Source organism: Pararge aegeria, chromosome 10 (assembly GCF_905163445.1).
Source record: "Pararge aegeria chromosome 10, ilParAegt1.1, whole genome shotgun sequence".
NCBI lineage: Eukaryota > Metazoa > Arthropoda > Insecta > Lepidoptera > Nymphalidae > Pararge > Pararge aegeria.
In genome coordinates, this window is record NC_053189.1 from 4,693,090 (window position 1) to 4,721,017 (window position 27,928).

General features: G+C 34.9%; 1 protein-coding gene across 1 annotated transcript in view; it reads right to left on the reverse strand.

Annotated features, from left to right (window-relative positions):
• LOC120626787 (C3 and PZP-like alpha-2-macroglobulin domain-containing protein 8) overlaps nt 1–27,928 on the reverse strand; it is a 315,655-nt gene that overhangs the window by 114,277 nt on the left and 173,450 nt on the right. The window contains exons 4-5 of the mRNA XM_039894529.1: nt 10,377–10,562; nt 3,124–3,249 (exon numbers count right to left, since the gene is read on the reverse strand). Coding sequence (XP_039750463.1) covers nt 3,124–3,249; nt 10,377–10,562 — 312 coding nt within the window. The remainder of the gene's footprint in view (nt 1–3,123; nt 3,250–10,376; nt 10,563–27,928) is intronic.

The window sequence follows — 27,928 nt, forward strand, 5'->3', positions numbered from 1 at the left end:
TACTGCAGGTTATGATAACAGTATTAGGAAAATAATTTGAACAACATTCTCGTCAATATTTTCAAAACCAGATGCCACATGTAATAAAAATATCTGTAATCCAGAAATGGATTAAGAAATACGAAATTTACAGTCTATAAACTTTCAGCTTTCCGGTGTCGAGACGACATTGAGTGCTTCGCGAAATTACTCGTAACTTTGCCGAAAAGAACACCAGCAATAACAAAGTTACTTTGCAATTAGGGAGTCTTCGCCCGATTGACAGCCTTTCCTGTTGCTTGCTTAGCTAAAGAAATTCGATTATTAATAAATTTTATCGTAATTTAACGAAATTACAATAACCCATGTTTAATGTTGCAATTGCAAGGAAACTTAAACAAAAATAAAATTTATTTTTATTTTTGTTTAATAGAAATTAATTAATCCCAACTTAGTTGTTAAATAGTTCATTTTACTTGTAATCTCATTATTCTCTATTCCATTGCAGATAATTATTTTACCATCCAAACTTTAGTTCCTTATTAAGTTTAGCTCAAAGCGTTCTAAAGCTACAGCGGTATCTACAACAATGACACGGAACAATTACTTTGAATAGTTTCTAAACTTGTCTCACTCATTTGCGGTGCGCCAACCTTAATGGAGTTTCAGTTTATTCTGATTAAAAATGTGTCTTTAATTAGAGCGACTTTGTTTTTGTTAATATTTGAAAGGTTTTTTCATCATTAATTGATAATGAAAATATACTGGCCTTAATTTCACATTTCAGTATGTTATTCTCATGAAATATTTTTTTTTCAGTCCGGATATTTTTATATGTCATACATGAACCAAATTTATGAATACAATAGAAATTAACGGTTATAAAAGATTAGTCCCCGGAAGAGATAATTATGGGCACCCTACAATAGCTCTCAGCTGTTAACTTGCGATCAACGTCCTTGCACTCGATCCTATCGTCGCAGCGGTAATTCCATAAACTTCCAAAATAATAACTTATACAATTAATATTGAAAACCTTGTGCAGTGCATGCCACACATTACGATATATTTGTTTTTAATCAAGTTAGCCCATGACTGCAATCTCACCTGATGTAAGTGCTGCATGCATGCTGCAGCCTAAGATGGTAGTGGGCTAATATTTATTTGGGTAGATACCTATGACGAGTAGCCATGTAAAAAAATATATAAAAATTTTTGTGGAAATATGTTCTATTACCGATACCGAAAAACCAAAAAAAAATCCGCAGTGGATTCAAAATTATCCTGTACATTTCACTCATTTACTTGCAATTTGAAACCTGTTCAATTATATATGTATTTCTTTATTTATAAGAAAGTAAATTATATTAACAGTAAATAAAACCAGTGTGAAACGGGGTCACTCTCTGAACCGAAGCAGAATCTCGCGTGAACCTGAATCTCGAATAGTGCTTAATTTTTAACCGTCACCGCATCGCTGTTGCCATCTTTGGAGAAATTATAAAACATACAGATAAACAACGCTACCGATGTTATTAGTAATGCGTTAGCATCGTGGGGGATATACACAATTGCACATAAAGGACGTATTCCACAAATATTTACTGGAAGTAAATATTTGTGGAACTAGTTAGTGCCCGCGTTCTTCTTTCGCTTCGCGTTCGCGTTTCCTACAGTTTTTACAACTCACCCTGGAAAACGTTTGTTCTTCTGCGACAAAAAGTCGCTTATGTTACTCGCCGTTTCAACTAACTCTATACAATAAATCAAATTGATCCGTTGCTTAATTAGGTCATGACGGAATGAGAAGAAGAAACAAGTTGGGATAAAACTTTATAATTGTTTGATCTGCGTCACATCTAGCAGCTTGCTATCACAACTGTAACTACAGACGCATCTTTAACAATGGCATGTTTTAATAGTGAGCCGACGTTAATGAAATTTAACTTTAATGTTATAATTTAATATGGGAAATGTTATACTATCAACCAAAGAGAGTTATATACTGTTATTTCTATCTACTATGTTTTATTAATATTAACTTCACTTGTCCTACAAACAATCTACTGCTGCCACAAATCCTCACTCAATATCCTGAATAACCTCTTACTTAAATGAAACATCTAAACACTACTCAACCTTTAACTTTAGATCAACAAAGCCTTCGGAATATTTGCCGTCTAAAAGCCTTTCTATGTTACATCAGCAAGGATCAACTCTGACAGATCCAATTTCCGATTATAAATAGTCTTTTAAGCTACCAAACGATTTTGTGTTCGAATCGTGGAATTTGGAAAAAGTCTACTTCTACGGAATACAGAATTCAAGGAAGTAAGGTTTCCTGTGATATCGTAATGAATTACCTGCTAGGAATACATTGAGTTAAGAAAGCCATTTCAACATTACACTGTACGTCCATCAATGAAAAGTATGTGCTTTGGAGGCTAACTGGGGAAGAGAAGATAACGTCAAAGGGCAAACTTGCGTGTGAATATAGCAACAAAATACTCTGTGGTTGAACTTTTACAGCCGTTGCTTTGGTAATTTTGGCAAGTTTGAATTCATATCCTTTCTTCTGTATAACATCTTATTTGATGTGTTTGAACAGATACCAATGCTTTAAATCTTTGCCTTGCGATTGAAAATCTTCTCTTAATATCACCTTTTACCCTTTAGTGTGAGTTTTGAGTACGATGAAATGAAGTAACATCTAGTTTTGTGACACAAAGAAAAGTTATCCTAGTGATGAATATTATATTTATCTGAGACATTAGGTATCTTTGGTTTTGTGGTCGGTTTTTTACAATGAAAATTAAGCTCAAAGCATTAGATTATGTACGGTGAAATTTATAATTTCGTAATATACTACACCATACAGAACTACGCACGTTTCGTTCTGACACCGGGGAATCTTCAGGAGATGTTGACTTTACAATGAATAATTGTTAAATCGGCTTTGAACTCAGGATTGTTTAACTAACTATAACCTATATGAAATCAATAACGGCAAGCTATATATTGAAATAATTTCGGCAAAAACATCGCCAGAAAATTTTAACACTTAATAAAGCGCATAATATATGGTTAAAAGAAATCATTATTCATCTATTGAAAAGTATTGTGGTCATATCAATTGAATGTTACCTTCATCCATGGAGAGTTGATTCCATATTGCAACTTTCGTACCAGCGGGATTGCTGAGAGCAATGTTTGCGATCTCATCTCTCACCAAGCGAAGATCATGGTCAAGCGCCAGTATCCAAAAGGTGACTGAAACAAAAAGAAATAATCCAAATGGTTTGAAAAAAAAAAAACCTAAATCTTACATCACAAATATTTGACTGCGGATCTTGACGTACTATCCAATTCTGAATCGGGCTAAAAAGTGTTAATTATTTGATTTTTTCTTAAGAAACTCGCAGTACCTGCGTTAGAAAGTCGACGTTATACCTACAACATCTGTGCTCTGAAGCTCACGTCAATTCGTTGGTACCGGTATTTCTAAATAGCATTTATCACATATACGAGTATATAACATAATACAGGTCAAAGGATGACACTATACATTGTTGAATGATACCACTATTATACTCGTAGTTCTGTCTCTTTTCTTTAACAGAAAACGCAGAAACTTTATAATGTATCTCGAACAGGAAGTGGCATGCATACAGGGTATGAACAGGGTATCCACTTAATAAATAATTAAATATACTACGACAATGCACACATCGCCATCTAGCCCCAAAGTAAGCGTAAAGTTGTGTTATGGGTACTAAGATGACTTTTGAATATTTTTATGAATAATATACATAAATACTTATAATATACAGATAAACACCCAGACACTGAAAAACATTCAAAATTTAAAATGACTCATGTTCAACACACAAACATTTTCCAGTTGTGGAAATACAACCCACGGCCTTGGACTCAGAAAACAGGATCGCTGCCCACTGCGTAACTCGGCTGTCGGCACTAAACGAGCAGATAATAAAAAATGAAAAAAATCTCCAGTACGAGTATTAAAAAAACCTAAGTTTTTATAACTTATACTGGAGATTTTCATTATTTTATATCGTAGCGTACCCTGTGCATACCCTCTATTCACGCCACTATTAACAGGCTGGCAGTAACTTCATTCCATTTAGCTGTTGACATTAATTATTTGACTTCTAACATTCTAAACGTTTGCCATAAAATGGCGAAAATGAGAACACTTTGTGTGCTAGCACCATTCCCCAAGTGTGAAGTGAGGCGTGCACAGGGCCTTTGGCTGGGCTAAGGTTCTGTTAAGTTTCCTCTTGTTGTGTCCATTTTTCTTTTTGTGGTGTAAAAATAAAGTGAATAAAAAAAATCATACAAGTGGTAACTTGTATAATTGTAGATTGTATCGCTAGTGAAACACGCATACGTATCGACAGATACACTAACTTAAATGGAATATATCACACGTGTTAAAAAACATGTCCTAGAATAGCAAATAACAAGATATTTTTTCCCAGAATATATATTTTAATCCCACAGGTTGTTAAGCTTCGCGCTGAAAGACGCAGGTAGAAAATGGTTATATAAAAATTCAAATTTTGCAACATATTCCTTTGTACCTCGAGGAAAGAAGCTTTCCAATGACGCCTGTTAACCTTAAAGTTTAAAAATTTATATAACTAAATATGAATACGATGAACACACTTTTATTGTACACCACATGACGTAACAAAAAAGTTTTAAACAAGGATACATTTGATAGGCCTTATTGTTACATAGCAATCTCTTACTGGCGTAAACATATGGCGTAAAACACAGTAGAGAGATACGTGGTACATATATGCCTATATTTAATTTCATTTCATTTATACATCTACATAAATATTAAATGTATATATATATATAATAAACGTGTATATATATATATTACATTTATTTATTTATAATGAATATGTAATAGCAGTGTTATGCAAGAAAAATATCAAACTCTTTAAGTATAAGGATAACATAATTAAATGTTCAATTCCAAATAAAGTTAATAAGGGGAATGCAGTGGGCATTACCTACTCCTCATTTGCATTTAAGCGGAAAAAAGTATCAGACACGCCCGAAAATAACCGCAGTAAAGTGGTAAAAGGTAAATGCACAAACAAACGCCCACAAACCAATTTGATATTACAGCGTAGAAGTGATTTGTTATAAAACATTTAGTATGTTAGGGAACATTAATTTCAACATTAGTACATGGAAACGAAAAAGTGGTCTTAAACACAAGTTCCCTTAAAATTAGACTGTTTTTTATCACTAGATTGCTAACCTTTTCTGTAAAATGCTCAAACATTTCTCAGTTACTTATAAAATGTACCTGCGCAATATTTACCATAGTAAGTTAAGGGGGTAAAAGATGAGGCGATATAGTGGGTCCGTTCCGTACATTAAAATTAAGCTTAGATCTTCGGCAATGTTCTATTGCCTAAGATCTTTGTGGTGTGGAGTATAAGGATAGAAGAAATTTAAAGAAAGAAGAAAGAATTATACATAACACCATACAGATTCACCTGCTTTTCGCGGAGTATAGCAAATTAAGCTTAATTTTCATAATATATCATGGATTTCCGCAAATTAATGCTTCTAACCAATACCGTTCATATATTGAAAATAATGTTGTTCCAAAATCAATAAACACGTTTGAATGTCTCTTTAATGTGAGCTATCACATCGTGCTTATAATAAAAAGTTACGAAAGATACTTGCTATATTTAACAATCCTCCATATATTTTGTTGTTTGCCTTCCCTTTATAAGCGGCTTATAGGTTATTTATGGTATTACTCTTTTCATGTTTTATTTACGATTTATTTGATATAATATTCGTGGCTGAGTTAAAGGCACTATTTTATGTCCATTAAAATACTGTTTTCTATTTTATCTTTGCATGCATAATATAATATCGTTTTCATAATAGTTTCGTTTTTCTTTTTAGTTTTCCTAATCCTTAGGTTACTTGGCAGAGATCGCTACTAAGCGATAAGGCCGCCTTTGCTTCATTCTTAAATTTTTTTGTTTTTTTGGTTTTCCTGAGTGGTGTACAAATAGCGAGTATAAATAAATATAAAAACCTTATATTATATAAAAATATAATCACGTGCACAAAAGCACGGATACTTTTTATCCCGGAAAAGCACTAGCGCAAATTTACTAGGGAATTTCAAAAATTTGCATTTGGTATTTATGCACGGCTTCACAGCTAAACAAATCTAAGGAAAATCCTGGAGTGGGACATAGATTCTTTTATCCCGGGAAAACTAACGTTTTCTGCTCGATTTTCTAAAAGCCATACAAAACGAACCAAGTCACGGTCGGCAGAAAATAAGTCTAGTTTGTAGTTACTAAGAAGGTATAATAAAGAAGGTCTTAAAGTCATAAAGTATGGCATTTTTTTTTATAAATCATGGTGTTAATTTTGACTAAATCCTAAACTAATTTAAGCCGGCTTATCATTACAAGTATTGCCATAGTTATAAATAAAATATGGAAGGTAAGGGGAAAGAAAGATTTTTATATTAATACTTTACTTTTAATTTTTTTACTTTTAATATTATAAATGTGAAAGTGTGTTTGTTTGTCCATCAATAACGCAGCAAAAGAGCAACGGTTTTATGTGAACTTTTGGCATAGAGATAGTTTATGAGCCGCTAAGTGGCATGGGCCACTTTTTATCCCGGAAAAAGCAAATTGCCTTTAAGAAGGTAAGCTTACGCTTACGCTCACTTTCTTTCTTCCTCGCTTGCATGCTTTCTCGCTTGCTCGCTTGCTTGCATTTTTCTATCAGCTCATAAACTATCTATTTGCCACAAATTACGTCAATTTGTCGCTCTGTTGCTGTGCGCTTGAAGGACAAAACGTAAGCGTAAGCGTATCTTCCCACAGGAACTGTGCACAAACTATCCGTTGCTCCTGCTCACAAACTATCCATTGCTGAGTTATTCAAAACAAACAAACAGTTGAGAGGACAGAGAGTTAATGAGCTACTGTTGGTCCTGGAAAAACATCTGATTCCCATACGGGTGGTTTACAGGAACATTAAAAACAAAATGAAATAGTGCACTGTTATGTATTCATGATCAGTGTCCCATTCCACTTTGACTAAGTTTTTCTAATTACCACGCAATCGAAGTCGCGGGTAACTCTAACTTTTCTAAGTTATCTGCCTTTCAAGCAATTAAATTACACTTGCTTTACCAGTGAGGGAAATCATCGTGAGTAAACCTGTCTACTAATTCGCTATTGGGCAGCGGGGCTGCGGTCTAAACCCTTCTCATTCTGAAAGGAGATCCGTGCCCTGTAGTGTCCGGGAATAAGTTGATCATGATGATCCTTCATAAGCGTGCACACCCGGACACGGTGCGGTTAATTGCCTACTCTAGGTTTGAAAACACCTCACTGGCAATGAAGATTTTAAGTGGCGCCATAAATAAAAATCGAAGCCACAAATCCCTGGAGGCAGTTGAAAGACAATTTATCCGGCTAAAGCAGTTGCCAACGTAATGTATGGCCTTCGCTCAGTAATTAATTACTCTACGGCGTGTAACCTTCCCAACTTGTACAATAATGTAAAGTTCTCTACAAGGTACTTACTTTACGAGGCTTACTTAACTTAGCTTTTAGACTTCTAGGTCTCTTAATCGAGTTTAGTGACTGAATGATAGACTGAATAGTACAATAAGTATGCACAGGGTATGCAGATGATTTAAAATGGAGAAAATCTCCAGTAGGTACGAGTTACAAAAACTTAAGGGTAGGCATTTTGTAACTCTTCTGAATCTGATAAAAACCTATCTCTGTCCATTTAACTTTACTCCTTATTTAGTTGTATCTAGGATTTTCTTCATTGCGATTTTTATATAAATGTTAAATAATAAAGGTGATATTGATCATCCTTGTCTCACTCCCTATATAAATAAAATAGCGACTAGTTAATCAAAATAAACAAGATATTTTCCAATTTTATTTTAAAATTATTCTCGCATATGTCTGGCAGTTTGCCGATATAAGACCTATAATATTTTTTCTGCCTCGTAATCTGTAACTTAAAATGGTTACCTTTTCGACTTCAAGAGCTGCTGAAAGTTGGCAGCCACTCTACAAATTTGGCATTACTTCAAGACCTCAATACTGGATTTCCATACTCGTTAACTCGTTTAATGCAAGTTACAGTTCAATAAAGCGCGGCTCATTTGGATCCGAACTTACAACTACGTGAATAAAATACAACATTTGAATTTAATTTAATGTCTTGAATTGGTACAAAGCCAACGAAAACGTGTTTGAATAATAAAGCGTTTCTCAAAATCGTTGTCTATATTACCTATTGTTATTGCAGTATATTACCTATAGTTATTCAGTAAAGATGAACTCTATTTATTCCGCTATAATAATTAGAATAGAGCACCGGAATCTTAATTTTATTATAGAGTTTGTTTAAGACATTAGTTTAAGTTTTTATTTGTTTATTGTTTCATTCGGTTTTTTAAATTAAGCGCAAAAAAACATTTGTGTTTAGCGCCACTTAAGTAGTAGGTACTACTTCTTACCAAGATTTACAGTCATATAGTATGTCATATAACTAATTTAAAAACGAATCATAAGAAGTGGTTAAACGAGTAGTGTTTGTTGTTGGCCGCGTATGCCTATGTAAATATCTTATCACTGAACTACCAATATGCAAAAAAAAAAGAATTCCTCACCTCCCAACAATGAATGATAAATTAATATACGTTTATTGTACACCATAAAAGCGTACACCAGATAAGCGATAAGAAAACAGCGTACACTTTATTTTTACATATAAGTTGAAGACTTATATGTAAAAATAAAGTGTACGGCAACATAAACATTTATTTATTCATTTATTTATTAAGGGCACTAACAACATGCATATTACACGTTTTTAAACATAGCACACACACAAAAACATAGACTGATATGCACGTCAATTACAAGTGCACATAGCACTGACAACCGTCATGTAAACTTAATTTGATGAGTTTTTCATATTTAAGTAAATTCTTTTTATTTATCATCAAAAATGTTCGTGGCGCACGCCTGTATATCTCCCATTAGTCGGTATGATTTTTCTGATATATTTTACAGTGGTCTTTTTATTTCAGCCCATTAAACAGAAAACCATAAAGAATTACACATTAAAACCTTTCTCATGAATCACTATGCCTATTAGTGAAAACCATATGATAAGCGGTACGTTAGTTTTACAGTTTTCCGCGCCCAGACAGATAGTCGCGGTGGGGACTTTGTTTTACAAAATGTAGTGATATATATGAATTAGTGTATGATAATAAATGGGGTTTAAAATAAAACGATTTATCTAAGAAAAATCGAAATATTACGTATACGTACGTAGATCACCATAACTCAAAACATCTATAAGATATTTAATGTTATATTACTACTAGCTACAAAAAAAGGCAAAAACACTAGACTACTGACATACTTCAGACATACTTCTTGGAAAGACTTCCAAGCAAAGTATTAAAAGAAATAACGATGTAAATTGAATACAGGCATTTTAATTTTCCTTTCATTGAAACTCGAAACTTTAATAAATGGTAGATATTAAGTAGATACATTATAGCAGATGACTTAGAAAATACTTTTAGAATTTATTGGATTTTATAAAACACATCATTGGAACACACGTTGAAATCTATCGATCTATACACAAAGTTGGGACCTACAATTACCAACCTATAGGTCCTGGCTCTAGGAATTGACCACCTGATGAGGACCTCCAGGCGTTGGATACCCAGAATGTGTTCCAACTGCGCCTTCTGCGGTAGCTAGGGGTGCCTCGACGGGTGAATAGACTGGGACGGGGCTAAGTCGCGAATGTATGTGGTTTTAAAATGTGGAATGTGGTGGTTTTAAAACATGGGGAATTCCCTATGGATTTTCCTATGGTTTATCATAGAAAGTAATTAGAAATTGTGTGGTTTGTGGTCACCGTGATGGAAATATGGAATGCCTTGGTGTTATACTCAGCAAAATTCCATACGCCCGGCAACGGTATTAAGTGTACGGTAGTTTATTTGTATATTTGCATAACTATTTGTTGAGGCTGCTCATTTTGTCCTTATTTTTAGGTTTCCTGGCAGAGATCGCTACTAAGCGATAAGGCTGCCTTTTGTATTCTACTCTAATTTTTTTGTTTTTCTCTAATCTTCCTTTATGGGTACGGACAGTGGTGTACAAATAAACAGCATATAAATAAAATAATACGAGACCGGATATAATGAAGAATATATAAATTCCTATATACCTTGCCGGGGATCAAACACGCAACCTCCGACTTATAAAACCTTTTAAAAAAAAAAAAAAAAAAACTTATGTACTTACTAGTTTCCCCAGGTCGATAGTGATGTCGCGCCGGTCGGACGATCACGTCACGAACCGGTCCGAGCAGTCTTATGACACTGTGACTTTTCGCGGTACATTCATCGTTACCAACGCAGCCAACGGAAGTGTGGAGGGTGCAATGAGTCGCTGGCGAAGCCGGTATCTTGAGAGGTATTATGCCGTAACCTGGAACAAAGATAAATGAAATCAATGAGAGTTGATAATAAATAAATAAATATAACACGACGATACACATCACATCGCCATCTATCCCCAAAGTAAGCATAGCTTGTGTTATGGGTACTAAGACGAATGCTGAATTTATTTATGGAAACTATACATACACAGTTTCCAGTTATCGGAATTGAGCTAGGCTTTGGACTCAGAAAGCAGGGTCGCTGTCCACTGCGCCAATCTGCCGTCAAATAGATATATATCTTGTTTGATAGTTCGGAAGTTTATTTACAGCGAGTTTACTATACAAATAATGAATTCCTTATTGACAGGATTGATTGGAAGCCTCCGGCTCCGCTTTCATCACTACATAGAAAAATTAATGTTAAAATTAACTTTTTGATGTTAGAAAAGACTAACTGCTGAGTTTCTTGCTGGCTTCTGCTCGGTAGAATCTGCCTTCCGAACCGGTGGTAGAGACACACAGAGATGACGTTTCAAAAGTGCTTATAGAGTACACTTGAATAAATGTTTTTTTAATGTAACTAGCCTAGAGTTAAGTAATCCAGTGTATTACTTAATGAAGTGAAGGCGCGTGCTCTATGAGCCAGATAATACAGAAGGTAGATACAATGATTATTTCGAGAAAAGGTTACGCCAAGAGCCTAGTCTTATTTTTAGCCAACCCCAATAATGTCCATTTTAAATAAGTAATAGCCTACCATTTACTTTGCAAACTAAAATTGCGCCAACACAAAGGTAAAGAGAAAACTCTTCAAGTTTCGCGCGACCTTTGACTCTTAAGGCCTAAGAATTTGGATTGAGCAAATCCCTTAGAATGTTTCCACTAATTCGAATAAATTACTAAAAGACTCGTCAAGTTCTTTACAAAGTTACTTTATCTTTTAAAAGAGGAATAATATTTAAATAGAAACATGAGTGGTATTCCATTAAAGTCTGCGTAAGTTCCAGACACTCCGATACCTACAATGAAAATTCTTGGAGCACCTCCAAATGGAAAGATGTCGAAGGAATTGCTTCGACCGTTCGCCAACCACTTAAAATGAACTAGACACTTAAAAATTAAGGATAGAACAGTACTATAGCGCGCCCTTTGCCTGCGGGAAACGCCGGTATTATTTACGTCCGTAAATTATAAAACAAGGTCTAGTTTATTTCCACTTTCCTGATAAATGTGTGATTTTATTAAACAGATGATAATGTTTTACATGAATATTTTTATTATAAAATATTTATTAAAAAAAATGGTTGCCTGCAAGAAATCATTATAAGTGATAAGGCTGCCTTTGAGACCTGGGCTCTACCCATGGCACAGCTACCTCTCAGGTGGTTATCGGCAACTTCCGAAAATGGCAAAATTTTACACAAATTTAAATTACTTTTACCTTTGTTATTATGTTTATTGAAATGAAACGTCTTTATCGACGTATGGGAGAAATTTTATAGCAATGTTATGTTTTTCTGTTACGCGCCATCTTCGTTTCTAAGTCACATTTTTCCGTTACGCGCCATATTTATTTGTAATACATTCAACAGGTGGGTGTCATTATAGTATTTTTTTAAAGTCATTTCAGGTTAACCTCAGTTTTTGATATATTTCTTATAAAACGGTAAACATCTTGATATAATTCCAATTAGTAACACAAGTTTTTGGTAGGTGTTAAGCCTCAGGTGCCTGTAACAGCACACGTAACCAAGCCCGTCAGACTGGAACATTGGAACAATTGGAAGCATTGGAACAGCACAGCACAGCACAACACAGCATTGGAACAATGCTGCTTGGCGAGAGATATAAGCATGGCGATATTACGATTACGCTTAAAAGTTAAAAAATAAATTATGATTTTTGTGATAGCCCAAGCGTTAGGACTTTCGGTTTCATTTTTCTAAGCCATCTGCGTATTGAGCAATTAAAATATAACTTACTTCAACGGTGAAGGAAAACATCGTGAGGAAACCTGCATGCCTGAGAGTTCTGTTTTATGATCTCAAAGGCGTTAGGAGACTACCAATCCGTACTGGGCCAGAGTGATGGACTACGGCTTAAAACCTTTTCAGTGTAGGAGATAAGATACAATTAAAAATAATGGTGGAATGCACTATCGTCTTGCATAATTCCATTTCTTGTGTCTCTAAGGAAAGCCCTTATCCTTGTTTAAAATTTTCGCAAAATCCCTAAAAATGCAAATTGATGATTGTACAATTTTATAAATTAAGTTTCTATTATAGATACTGCCAAATAGGTTAGATCTTATATAGAAGCAATGATATTAATTTAAATAGAAGAAAACATGTTTGCTGCTGAAGTCCACATAAGTTCTCGACACTTCGATCATTCGATGCCAACAATCTTGGAGCACCTCCAAATGGAAAGATCCCGACGAAATTGCTCCGAACATAAGCCAAATACTTAAAAGAACCAAATACTATCAAGGTGGAAATTACTAGTATTTCAACTAGAACTAATGATGTGGAGTTGCACGCAAATTATTATCAGATTTCGTGACGTTATTTAAATTACAGTATTAGTTTTGTTAAGCTTCCTAGCTTTAGCTTTTAAGATGTTTATTGTTTTACACTCCAATTTTCATATGGGCAGCGTTTGAGAAGATTCTTGACATGTTCGGGGACAAAACACCGAGGTGCCTGAAGGTCATTGAATCTAAGTTTTCTAACAGTGCGTCATGTCAGTGTTGTCATGCTCCGAATATGAGCCTTACGACATGGCTCAGAGTAAATTAGCGGACTATAGAAAGATCTATTAAGCTATTATCTATGGTCGGGCCTACGTGATCAAATCTCGAATGAGAAGATCCGTAGAACAAGAGCTACTGACATTACTCAGCGAGTCGCGGAGTTACAGTGGCAATAAGTGAGGCATGGAGATTGGAGAACCGCTGGACTTTCGGGTTTGGGACTCAAACGTGCTGGAACGGCGTACTTGCACTGGCAAACGCAGTTTTGGTAGCCCCCGACTAGGACGGATGATATAGTATATCCAGCAGCAAACGGCCATTGATTGACATGTAGCTCCCGCTGTTCACCGCTGGACCAGTGAGGTTGTCAAAGGTGATGATGCACTTTTATATTAAAACTAAGTTCTTATAATCACTGAAAGGAAAGCAGTGTTGTTTAAATCACTACGATTAAAATTCGCACAGTTAAATTTAATGAGTCGACCTTTATTCTCAAAATAATAATTCTCATTACTATAAGAATGAAAACACTTAAATAATGAGTCTGAAATCAGTGCTATAACTTTCATATTTCAAATGTCTACGTTCCAATTGCTGCTAAAGCGTTCCACTTATTTAATTTTAAAAGCAATTAGTTTTAATCAAGTTTATAAAATTACAATGGTTTATTATCTGAAACGGTATAGCCTCGTGGTTATAGGTATGGTCCTTGCGGGGGGGTCCGAGTTTAATTCCCGGCACGCACCTCTAATAATGTGCGTTTATAATTTTTCTTAATTTATGCAATTAAACGGGCTGAACTATTAGAGGTATGACTGAAACCCATACCCTTAATCGGTTTCTACGTAAGATCGTACCGGAACGCAAAATCGCATAGCCGCAAGTCTTTGTCAGTAGAGTGGTAACTAGCCCAGCCGAAGCCTCCCACCAGACAAAAGTTTTGAGGGAACACATAAGATTGTTACACAGTTTGCAAGAATTTAGTGGCAATTATCTGGTACTAAATAATATATATGTATGAAGCGGTGATAGCGCAGGGACCTCGACTTCTCTTTCTGGGGGAGCGAGTTCGAATCCCAGCACGCACCTCTAACTTTTGTAAGCTGTGGTTTTTAAGCAATTAAAATATCACTTGCTTCAACGGTGATGAAAACATCGTGACGAAACCTGCATACCTAAGAGTTCTCCATAATGTTCTCAAGGGTGTGTAAAGTCCAATCCGCTAGGCCAGCGTGGTGGACTACGGCCCTAACCCCTTCTGATTGTGGCAGGAAAACCGAGATCTGTAGTGGGCCGGCAATGGGTTGATATGAAGATGATGATGATGATGATGACATAAAATATGTTTCTACGACGAGAAATACGAAAGAAATCTTTGATCGTATTTATATTTCTACTTTGCCCCGTGTTTTTAGCAAAACATTTTATAGAAATATTTTAATAACAAGAAATTACCCTTATGTAGAACTAAATAGTTACGTTATTCGGAAGCCTTTCTGTACCTTCTTAAAGCAGCTTAACTCAATTACTTAGGGATCTTGAATTTTCTCGAAAATCCACCTTGCAATTTAGAATTCTTGAATTCGTGTGCCCGCACGTGTATTCTGCTTATTTTCTCTTACAAATTCCTGCATTATTACGTACGTCCACATTTTGTCGTCATGTTTATATAATGTAATCCGAATACCCATTCTATGCCGCTACGAATAAATTACATAGCTGTGCAATAGTCTTTCTATTAACGCTACGGGCGTATGTTAAGAAAGTGCGCGTAATTGCGCGTGGGGCGGAGGCGACGGCCGTCACTGCTGGAAGTACCGATTGGGCGGACAAACTTATTTAAAGAGGCACCAATGACAAGCGCCCTCCGCATCCTCAATGTTATATCAGAGTAATGTGATTTGTATTGTTGCGCTCTGATTGAATTCACAAGGATCGCAATGTGGGATATTTGTTACGGGAATAGATGATTCAAGAGCATAAGGATGTTAAGATTTAGTTTTAAAAAAAGCTACACTATTGCATTAGGTTTAAGTATTCTGTAATGATAGTGTTATTATATAAGGTATTAATAAGAATATAAATAAATAAATAAAAAATCTTAAGAATACATCAGCGCTGTGTCTTTAACAGGCGCTGCAAACATGCTGAGTGAAGACCATTTTGAAGCGAGGGCCGATTGGCGCAGTTTGCAGCGACCTTGCTTTCTAAGTCCAACGCCGTGGGTTCGATTCCCACTACTACTGGAAAATGTTTGTGTGATTAGCTTGAATGTTTTTCAGTGTCTGGGTGTTTATATGTATATTCTAAGTATTTACTATTTATGTTTATTATTCATTATAATATTCATCAGACATCTTAGTACCCATAACACAAGCTACGCTTACTTTGGGGCTAGATGGCGATGTGTGTATTGTTGTAGTATATTTATTTTATTTTATTTATTTATTTTGGGAACACACCGTTCCTATTATTTGTTGTGTAGACTATTAAGTTGTATTTTAATTCTCATGTGTGTATATCCAAATAAAATTTTCTTTCTTTCTTTCTTTCTTACATTATTATCATTATCAATCCATTACCGAGCTAATACGGGGCACAAGGTTCCTCTCTTAAGAGTAGTCCACTACGGCCAAGTGTGGATTTCTAGACTTCACGGCTTTAAGAACATTATAAAGAACTGTAAGACATGCACGTTTTATCACGATGATTTTTGTTGTGATAAATATTTGCTGGGAAGACACATAATTTCGAAAGTTAAAGACAAGCAGACGGCGATGTGTGTATTGTCGTAGTATATTTATTTTTTTATTTATTTTTTCATAAATGTAAAGTGTATCAACAAAGCATAAGTAACGTTAAATTTTTGTTACAAATTTGTGAATTATTTAAGGCACGTATTTAATTACCGGACATGACAAACTAATTTTGTGAATAAGCAGTTTTGAATACGTGAACAAGCAATAACACGGGTCTGCCCCAACAGGGCCTGTGGTCATACAATTGCTAGGTATACAACACAATTAAATAATAGAAGCTATGCTCTCAAATGGGAGGCTGAGCAATAACCCGTACGATGGGTTTTTACAGCGCACTCGTAGTCCAACGTAGGCCCCAAAGTGATCGCACATTGAACCACTCTTCACAAGCACATTTTGCAGCATAGCATACTGATAAACTGTTTGTCTGTAGCGATGATAGTATTTGTCTATCCTTAATTGGAACTAACTGTGCATGTAATAACTCGATGTAACATTTACAAATGTATGTGTAGATATGTCTGAACGAGTGTGTTAATTAATGTTTTAAAATTATTTAAAAACCTTTATATTTTATTTGTCGCTTACTAATCCGTATCTTCATATTTTGACTTTAAATGTACACACTGCTGGTGTATTAGTTGACACCGCGTATCTTTTTAGGAAAATGTCCAACAATCACAGAACAAAATATGTGGTAATAAACAAAAAAACAGTGTTTCCCGTAACAAGCATAACTAAAAGTGGTTGTATCCTAATGTTTACATATTTTGCCACCTCTTAAAACTGCTACTTTGGCTTAACGATAATGGTAAGATATATTATTTCCCCGCGATTTTTTTTATAAGTATTAGAATTGTGTTTCTCAGCGCACGCCAAATAATGACTTTTATAGGCCATAATTTGCTTCTTTGTGTTACATTATTTCATTTTTCTTAAATCTTCTTTGAAAATAATAGCCCTTGTTACTTCTTGATAATTTAATTTTCTATACCATTTCAGCATAGCACTCTTTTCAACTAGCATCAATCAAGTGATACTATGAGAAGATAGTATTTTAGTTTCGAGTTTCTGAACTCAACAAATTTTATCGAAATGTTAGTTATAATATCGTACAAAGTTTAAAAACTTTATGATTGTCGAGACAACAACTTTGAAAAGTTCCATCCGTGCCATATCTATCAAATGCACTTCGAGCTCAAGCACTTTAAGAGGTTCTATTGAAAAATTCTCAATTTAGATAGCTTTATTGCTGAATAACTTTTTCCACGACTTCATCGGCGCCCATTTTGTTTGTGTCGTTTTGTAAATTCTATGGAATGAAAAGTATTAATACAAGTGTTTACGCATTACACAAAATTATATGGATTTTTTTTTTAATGATAAAACCTTTTGGTAATCCTTATTTGGGCTTTTATACTTATCCCTATTTTTACTTCATTGTTAAACTACGAATTCGTCAGTAATAAAATTAAATAATACTAAGTATTATATTTTTTAAACCTTTTATCAGCTTCAATTATTAATCGCAATGTGTAAGAGCTGCTTCTGTCTCATGGATGTATATTACTTTTTCACGCAAAAACTACTGAACTGAATTTTGGAATGGAGATAGATTATACCCTAGAAGAAGAAGATGAAGAATAAAAACACTTTATTGCACGTATAACATACAGGAAAAGCAATAGTAAGGAGTATACACTAAACAATGTAGACATGCAAAGGCAGCCTTATTGCTGCAAGCATTTTCTTACAGACAACCGTAGTAGACAAGACTAGATAAATAAATAAGCTGCTTTTTATCCTGGGAAAATCTACGGTTTCCGCGGGAATCATGAAAAACCAAAAAACCGCGTACGAAACCGCGGGCAACGCGGCTGATACTTAATATTATCTTTGTAATAATGAACTTTACATTATACTTATGCCTCAATAATATACCTACGTGTGTTCTGAAAGCAATTTACGTAAATAAAGTTATGAACATCTACTTTCTAGGGCACTTTCATAAAGCTCATACCATAGCCTCATACAGTGCAATATATTGTGCGAATCCAAATTGAAAACGAGAAAATGTGAACAGCCAGTTGTAAAGTGGTGTAATTGATGCTATTCATCGTATGTGGTCCCCTAATGAAGCAGTTTGTGCCACTAATTTGCTAAATTATGTGCAGCTTGAATATTAAACTGGAACTAAGCTCGCGTTCCGCTGTAAGCTGTGTAAGAGAGCTTAAAATGATCCTGAACGAGGCTTAACTTCTATGCATTTGTAGAATATTGCTCCATTTATTGAAGCTACATGCTAATTGGGGATCTCTGTTAACATATATAAAACTACTTCAGAGGCTTTAGAGGAAGACTTTTTTCTGTATCTGAGACTTATCTGTGAAATCGAAACGCTAATTGATTTGAAAACACCATTGCCTTAGTTTTTACTAAAATAAATACAACAGATACAGCCCTAACATCATATGCAATTAAAATCAAGTGACACCTGCCACTTTATTAGGTACGCGTCGCGTAGCGTATGTTACAATGCACGTGTCGGTCTTTTATCTCCAATAGGGTTGTCATAGGTAACCACTTATAATGTATGGAAAAATTAATATGTTTCTGTTGATTTAATATTTTTACAGGGTGATTCCTTATTGAATATACTTATGCACCATTCAACAGTATTTCGTAATTCCGTTACACGTTGTAAATTTTTTTTGCAATACCGTTACAAAGACTCTGTAATGCAATAATAATTCAGAGAATTTCACTGTTTTATTTATTACTTATTTGCTAATAACCTCAAATTTCTTGTTCTCAAAAATCTTGATCCAAATGATGCCCAATTTCAAAAACATATATACGTTAGATATACGTTCCATTCTTAACTTGAGAACGTTTAACGTCTAGGTAGACTCTTTTAAAATTAGAAAAATTTGTTCAAAAGTACTTCGGAAGATTTCACCGAAGCTAGGGTTCCGGAATCAGAAGTTTCACAGGGGTGCTTGAAAGTAGTGCCTTTATTTACCGCACATGCAAGAGAAGTACATGTTTACTAGAAACTTAGCGGCACTTACTTGACGTAGTCCGTACATACTTACAACAGTACAACTTTTCACCGAACGACTATAACTTTCACTAGTGTATCACCTAGGTACCTTGCTCTGTTCTCTATTTCTACTCTATACATCTAATTGTAGAGCGCTGTAGAGCACAAAAACACGTTTTAAGTTTATCTAGGACTATCTATTTTCTATTTATATCTATGTTATCTATTAAAAAGAAAAATATCTATTATTACATATATCTATGATCCGTGTTATTACGCATTGTAGTAAGGTAAGCAGTCGCAAATAAATCGCTAATGAAGACACACGCATTATGAAGTTATAACGAGTGAATTAAAGTATTATAATCATGAATAAAGTTTCATAGACATTCTCTGCTTGATTTGTTTATGAAATTCATCACTTTCTTATATTGGATATTGCCAATCGACATCATGTTTTTTTTTCACGTCTAGTTAGCCCTTGACTGCAATCTCAACTGGTGGTAATTGGTGATGCAATCAAAAATGGAAGCGGGCGGGCTAAGTTGGTAGGGAGTATGGTAGTTATACCCCTAATCGGTTCCTACGCGACATCGCACTAAATTCACAGTCGCCGTTTCGCCGGTCGTCAAAAATTCTCGATCGGTTGTTTTTTTAATTCTCATCGTTTAAGTTTTTTATAACTTATCTGACTTTACGTACATAACGATAAGTTTATTAAAAGCTCTTACCTTGTACAACGCAACCATTCTGAATATACTTTTTAATAACTTTATTTTTAATTTTAAAATAAGTTTCTCAAAAACTTATTAAACATTATTAACCAACCAGTTTAATTAAGCTACACGTAATTTTATTATAATTTTTGAATCTTCTAGGGCCCAAATTAATTTGTAAAGTAACAATTAATTAACGTTAATTCAATTAATTTTCAGAGGGAATTAATTTTACTTGCCGTTCTAAAGGGCCCTGGAGTCACGGTGTTAGAGGATCAAGTGTGATTTTTCTCTAGTAAGAAGGCTTAAGGTAATAAAATAATTAGAATTAATTAGCGTCAATTATTAGCAAGTAGACATCTTAGTAATAAAAATCAAAATTGAATGGAGCTTCGATAAATCAAATGTATTTTAGGTTTTAGTTAGTGTTCATAGCCTAGTGGTTAGGACTTCGGCTTCATATTCTGGGGGGCCGTATTCAAACCCCGTCACGCAACTTCAACTTTTCTAAGTTATGTTAAATATCACTTACTTTAACGGTGAAAGAAAACAACTTGAGGAAACCTGCATGCCTGAGACTTCTCCATAATGTTCTCAAAGGCGTGTCAAATCCACCTATCCGCACTTGGCCAGCGCGCGTGGTGGACTACGGCCCTAAACCCTTCTCATTGCAGAAAGAGACAAGTGCCCTATAGTGGGTAGGTTGATATGGTAAAGTTTTTTAATCTTCCATTAAAAATATCAAGGTAAATCATTTCTATAGAATAAACCTTCAACATTTCTGAGTTACGTGCGTTTCAAGCAATTAAATATCAGTTACTTTAACGGTGAAGAAAAACATCGTGAGGAAACCTGCATGCCTGAGAGTTCTCCACAATGTTCTCAAAGGTGTGTCAAGTCCACTAAACTGCACATTTGCCGCGCGGGTGTCGTAAACCCTTCTCATTGTAGAAAGACACCCATGCTTTGTAGTGTGGTATTGGGTGGATATGGTGAAGCTTTTTAACTACCTACGATATAAATCTTCCATGAAAAATATCAAGGTAAATCATTTGTATAGAATAAACCTTCAACATTTCTGACTTACGTGCGTTTCTAGCAATTAAATATCAGTTACTTTAACGGTGAAGAAAAACATCGTGAGGAAACCTGCATGCCTGAGAGTTCTCCACAATGTTCTCAAAGGTGTGTCAAGTCCACTAAACTGCACATTTGCCGCGCGGGTGTCGTAAACCCTTCTCATTGTAGAAAGACACCCATGCTCTGTAGTGAGCCGGTATTGGGTGGATATGGTGCAGCTTTTTACCTACTTACAATATAAATCTTACATTAAAAATAACAAGGTAAATCATCTCATCAGAAATTCTTTGTTTTTATTAAAATCAAACATGTACAACCTTTTACACGTGCTACTGGAACTTTTTCAAATTTTATCGTCTGGCATATTAATTGAATTAATTAAGGTAGATTAAATTAATACTCAGGGGGAATTAATTTTCCTTGCCGCTCCAAAGTGTATTCTGGTGTCACTGCTCGAGGGAATTAAATCTCAACTCGAGCACTCGCATTTTTCTGTTATGTATATGTGTCTGATGACGTCATATGCATATATTTGGCGAATTCGAATTTAAACCATCTCCGTGACTATCCACTGAATTTCACACATGAATTTCTTTAGTCAAGTTTTCCAATCTAGTTTTACAATCAATTAATTTAATTATTTCAATTGGACTAAGTTCGTTCTAGTTAGATAACATTAAATAAATAAATAACGCTTACCTTACAGCTAGAGTATAAAATGTGGTAATTATTATATTAACATTTCCGAAATAAATCCAGCATTTTTATTATTTTCTTTGGATAGTAATTAACATATTCACCGAATTTCAATATTGTGTACAATTATTCTACTACTCCCTTTCATTGGATACCAATATAGAGGGAATTTAGAAAAAATATGTAATCTGCTGTTTTATGGTGGCGGCCAACTTGATCCGATTTTCATCAAACATAGCTAAGAACACTTCACCTTTTAAACAAAAAAAATAAATAATCAAAGGTTTGGGAGATACGATGCCACAGAAACACACACACACGAGGTTAAAAGTAGGAAACAAGTAGTTTGGCAGACATGGTATATTTTTTTATATCTTGATATACGCAACAAAGTTGTCGCTCGTAAAATTGAGGAAATTTTCAAGAAAATCTCTTGATGTGTTTTCCTACGAGTTAGTAGAACTCGAAGTACATTTGATATATATGGCACTCAGGAAGTTAAAGAAAGCTCTGTGATGTCAATTCCATTGTAGGTTGTTTCTTCAACTATTTTTTTGTTTTCTCGATTCTATTCGAATAAAATCTGATAATGACATTCCGCACAAGCTTCCGCACAAACTTCCGGAAACGCCTATTTTAATAGGCATGTTTCCGGAAGTTATTGCTCGTTCAGTACCAAAAGATTCTATCATCATCATCACCATATCGACCCATTAGCGGCCCACTATAGGGCACGGGTCTTCTCCCACAATGAGAAGGGGTTAAGGCCGTAGCCACCACGCAGGCCCAGTGCGGAATGGTGGACTGCACACACCTTTAAGAACATTATGGAGAACTCTCATGTATACTCTCATTCCTCACAATGTGTTCCTTCACCGCTGAAGCAAGTGATACTTGAATTGCTTAGAACGCGCATAACTTAGAAAAGTTAGAGGTGCTGGGATTCGAACTGCCCCCCGAAAGTAAAGTCGTATTCCTACCCAGTGGGCTATCATCGCTTTGCTTATGCATACAATTTATATTTAAATAAATATAATATCCTATGTCTATCTACATAAACTATGAAATGGGTCAAATATCAGCAAGATACAGTCGCTATAAGACTGATGTGAAAGGCATATACTAATTTCGGCATCGACGGTAGGAGAGCCGTAGCTTATTTTATTGGTGAAAGCGCTCAGGCTGCGATTGCTGATCGCAGGTTCAAATCCTGTCGGTTCTGTATATTTTTATATGCATTTTAAATTTATAAAAAGATACAGTTGATAGAACAAACAAAATACATAATCGGATACACTTTCGTACCTATATCTAATATTATAAAAAGAAACGATTTATCTGTATGTTTTTTGTTTGGCTCCAAAATTGCTAGACCGATTTAGCCCATTTAGGATAGGATTAGCGGAAGTAACTGGTTATAATTTATTAAAAAAAAAAAAATTACCATAAGTAGCCTATACAATTTACTACTTGTCTTGCGCTGAGAGAAGTAAAAAATAAACATAATTAAATTTGGAATACTGATAGACTCATTATCGGACAACCAACATTAAAATTTGAGATTTATGTACAATTGAATCTATTGAATCACCGAAATGGGCCCGCAGACTTTCTCAATTGTAAGTTTACACTGTCAAACCTTATAGCTAACTTCAGGGTGTCGATTTTTGTGACGGTGTGCGCGCGCATCATAAAAATTTACTCTCATCATTTCCTCTAACGCGCCAAAAGCAGTATAACTTCAAAAATATTTACTCCCACATATCCCGGGGATTTTTAAAATCCGAAACAAATGCGGATGAAGTCGCAGGCAAAAGCTAATAAATGATTTTTTTTAAATATAAAACTTCATAGTTTAAGAAGCGAATAAGTATTCGCTCTTGCAACCTTTCAAATGATATAGATGTTTAAGATAAGCGGTGATTTGAACATCGTTGACAATCAATTGCAATTTCTATACATCCAATATAAAATGGTAAAACTAAAATGGTTTCAGAATAGCTGCCAAGTAACCAGCGAGAACCGAGCTAGATTTTTTTGATTTTTTTATAGAAAAAGAAAAAATGGCTATGCCTAACGAGATCCCCGTACCGTATTGAGTTTTTCAAAGCGTGATATTGAGTTATTTGCTCGCAGTAACGAACGTCTCAATATCGCTCCGGTGCCAATTTAGATGTATATATATATATATATATATATATATATATATATATATATATATATATATATACATGGGTTTGTTTTCTTTTTTGAAAGTTCCTATTGTCTCAGGGATATCAATTCAATGCTATGACTACATGGGGCGTGCGCTGGTGTGGGATGCGACCTGCCTTGATACGCTGGGTGCAGCTGCTGAAATCTGCTCAAATGCTTAAGGGCCCTAAATACTACCACTAAGTATTATTTACTTGTATATTTTACACTTTTTTGATAAAATAATTAAGAATAATTACAAAGTAATATTCCTATTTACAAAAAAAAATTAAGCCGTTAAACAGTTCGCTTATTGAGATGGTACCCAAAATACAGGCGTTATTGCCTGAGAATTTGCCGTTGGGCTAGATATATGACATAAACATTTCTTTGTTTTTGATAGCTGTAGGTAATACCCGAAACGATCTCCGACTTCCTGGGGGGAAATCGTGTTACATGAGTTACGTACCTTTATCCGTAAAATGCCAATGGGGGAGCATATAGCTCGAATAACCTATAAACGGTGGGTTGGGAAGGTGCTGAAATGGCAACCCCGCACCGCAAAACGCAGCGTTGAAACGCCCAGTTAAATAGGTAGACGAAGATTTACAGGGAGCCGTAAGACACAAGAAGTAAAATTCTGAAATTTTTAGAAAAGTTTACCTCGTTGGCGCAGCGGTGAACTCAGTAGTTTTAAGTTGTAGCTCCCAGTTTCGATTCACGGCAGTAGCCATTTGGGAATTTTTAATTTCGGAATTTTCTCTGGTCTGGTATCACCTACTGGCTACCAACCTACCGACAAAGACGTGTCGCTAAGCGTTTAACGTTTCGATACGAGGTCGCGAAGAAACCGATTAAGGTTATGGGTTTTATATAACTGACATACTACCTAACAGATTGCAGGTACCTGGTGCATTAGCAAAATTGCTGTATTCGCGGGGTCAGAGAAAATATTGGAAAGTACTACCAGGGCCGCACTCTTAGCACTCGTAACTCCGATTAAAGAAACTACTTTGTTAAGACTTCAAACATGAGTGCAAATTTAAATTTAAAATTCATTGTACGTTTACTCTCTACGCACTTTTGAAACGTCAATATATTTTTCAGTGACTCTATCACTGGTTCGGCACGCAAATTCTACCAAAAAGAAACTAACAAAAACTCAGCAGTTGCTCTGTTCCAACAACAAGAAAACACACAATAAAACACAGTGCCCAAAACTTGAAAAAATAATTATTTCAGTCCTTTTTGATTTGGTTTTCTTGGTTTTCAAATATTCAATTTCTTAGATATTTATAATTATGACCTACAAGCTCTTGTTTTAGCAAAACATCACTCAACAATTTCAAATACCTACCTTGTGAAATATCAGAAACATACGAGTATGTTGAAGACACAACATATCTTAATGATATGAGCTTGAACTGAAGTTCTGGCTTATCTGATGAGGTATATAAATTAAAGTTAGATAGCATGGTTATTACTCTTGCGGAACCCATTTCCTGAAATAAATCTTCTTCTTTTTTTCTGATACGTGGTCTTTCGTAGTGCCAAACCAGCACGATACCCTTCGCTTTTATTTTAAGATGTATGTTTACTCGGGTTATTTGGGCTGGTTTAATCTTCAAATTATTAAAAATAAAAAAGCCCAAGAAAGCTGAAATAGCCCTAATAAGTATTTAAATGCTGATATCGCCTTTAGTGTTTATATATAGCTGATGTCACTTAAAACACTTCACTATTTAAATTAATTATCAAGCAAGCAATTTGTCTTTGGCACGTGTAACCGACAGCGTCCCGAATCTGTTTTGCGCCGAATATTATTAGAAAAGTATCCATTGACTATTTGCGTGGATTCAATTAAAACTTTTGCCAGGAGTTTTACGTCGTCATGGTTTAAACTTTTTGAGATACTATCTGAACTCTGAATACCATTCCTATTATCGCTTAAAGCAGTAATCTTTTGGAGGATGGTTTCTACGAAATGCCTTGTCGTCAAAAAGAAAAAGATTATAATACTGAAAACAAAAAGTAACAACATAAAAAAAATACTGCTACAAGCGATGGTAGGGTGCCCACAAATCAGATGAGTCTTGTAAAATGATAGAGTAGTATAGTTTGCAAAAATAAGTTTCATTTACAAACTACTGAAAAGTCGATCTTTAATACTACCTAATTAAACAATATTAAATTCCTAATTAAAACTATACTTCCTAATTAAACACTCGCGATGATCTAAAAACGTAAATCACATCCGTATCTAGACCAACTGATTTTTTGTTTTCCCACAAATTTTAAATTATGCTTTCGCATTGCTCACACATTCTTTCCATTAATGCAGAAGGATAACGCTATTACATTCTTTCAAATAAATCAAAGATAATAAGATAAAAAGGCAACGTTTAGCCGTTCATTAGATAGGTAAATGAGGAAATGAAATCACAGTCATCGACAAAATTGAGTCACCACGAAAAGACGGAATTCAATTTAGTATACTTTTGAAAAATTGACAAGCAAGTGATGTCAGGTTTTCGGAATGTACAATTCAATTCGCTCGGGTGCAGAAACTCACTGAGTGACATATTCCATTTGAAAATTGCACGGATGCTCTGGATGGAATGTGGTAAATAGCATTTTTTGCTTTGAATAGATACAGTTTGTTCACGTATTGGCCCGGATCGTTTTTCGTTGATCATCACAATTTGAAACATTCTGGAAATATTGTTTTCTTCTTAAATGAAATAACTTTTTATAATCAGCCTATGTGTCTATAAGCCTCGATCCAATGAGGTCAACTAATGCATATAAGACAGGTTGCTCTTCTAATAATTTTAAATGACATTTTGACATGGTGATAACAAAAAAAAACACCCGACTAAGTTTGTAGAGGGTTTCTTCTTAGACCAGGACGCGTTTGGAACCCTCGTAGCTTTAGTTTTAAGTTTTCGAATGTGGTTATCGCCATCAACTCACCTCCGTGTGATTCTTATGTACGCATCAAAAGTGCCACCTATGGGACTACTTGATAAATATATTTTTGACTTTGACTTTGACTTTGATGAGACGCACTACCTATCTAATATGTATCTAGTAGGAATCAAGTTAGGTCGGGCTAGGTGGGTTAAGGTGACATTACTTTAAACGTACCTACCTCTTATCAGGTATTGGTAATAATTGATAGCTTAATGGATTTATGAGGCACAGAAAGATAACGGCTTAAATGTTGTTATTTAATTTCACAGTTTTGATACCTTAGTTTTCTGACATTTTGTAAAATTCAAATTCAAAATTCATTTATTTCAAGTAGGCCTAATATAAGCACTTTTGAAACGTCAAGTCTGTCTGTTTGTAGTGATTCTACCACCGGTTCGGAAGGCAGATTCTACCGAGAAGAAGCCGGCAAGAAACTCAGCAGTTGCTCTTTTCCAACATCAACAATTTACATTTTGCATTTTAACATTCATTTTTCTATCTTGTGAGAGCTGAAAGCGGAGCCGGATGCTTCGAAGCAACCTTGTCATTAAAAAATTCATCAATTGTATAGTAACCTCGCTGTAATAAATGTGTTTTAACAAATTCTTTAAACTTGTGCATTGGCAGGTCCAAAATCACCTTAGGAATCATAATATTATAAAAGCGTATACTCAATCCCACAAATGATCCCTGTACCTTACGCAGACGATATGCAGATGACACTAATTTATGACCATTTTTTGTAAGTCGACTGTTTATGTCCACTTTTTGTTTATAAAGACTAATATGTTGTCTTACAAATACTATATTGTTATAAATATATTGTGAAGCTACAGTAAGTATGCCTATTTCTTTAAACTTCTCACGGAGGGATTCGCGTGATTTAAGTTTATATATTGACCGTACAGCTCTTTTCTGCAATATAAATATAGTTTCGATATCAGCTGCTTTACCCCATAACAAGATTCCATAGGACATAACACTATGAAAGTACGCAAAATAAACTAGCCTAGCTGTTATAATTAATAAATGGAAAAATAATTTTATAATTAGGGTGTTATTATAATTTGCATGCCATAGAATGGCAGATTGTAGCACGCAACTTGTTGTGTTTTATTATAAGATCAAATTTGTTAACCTGCAATAACGCAATTAAAGATTTGAATTTGAACTAGAAGTTTTACACCTGTTGACACCGGCA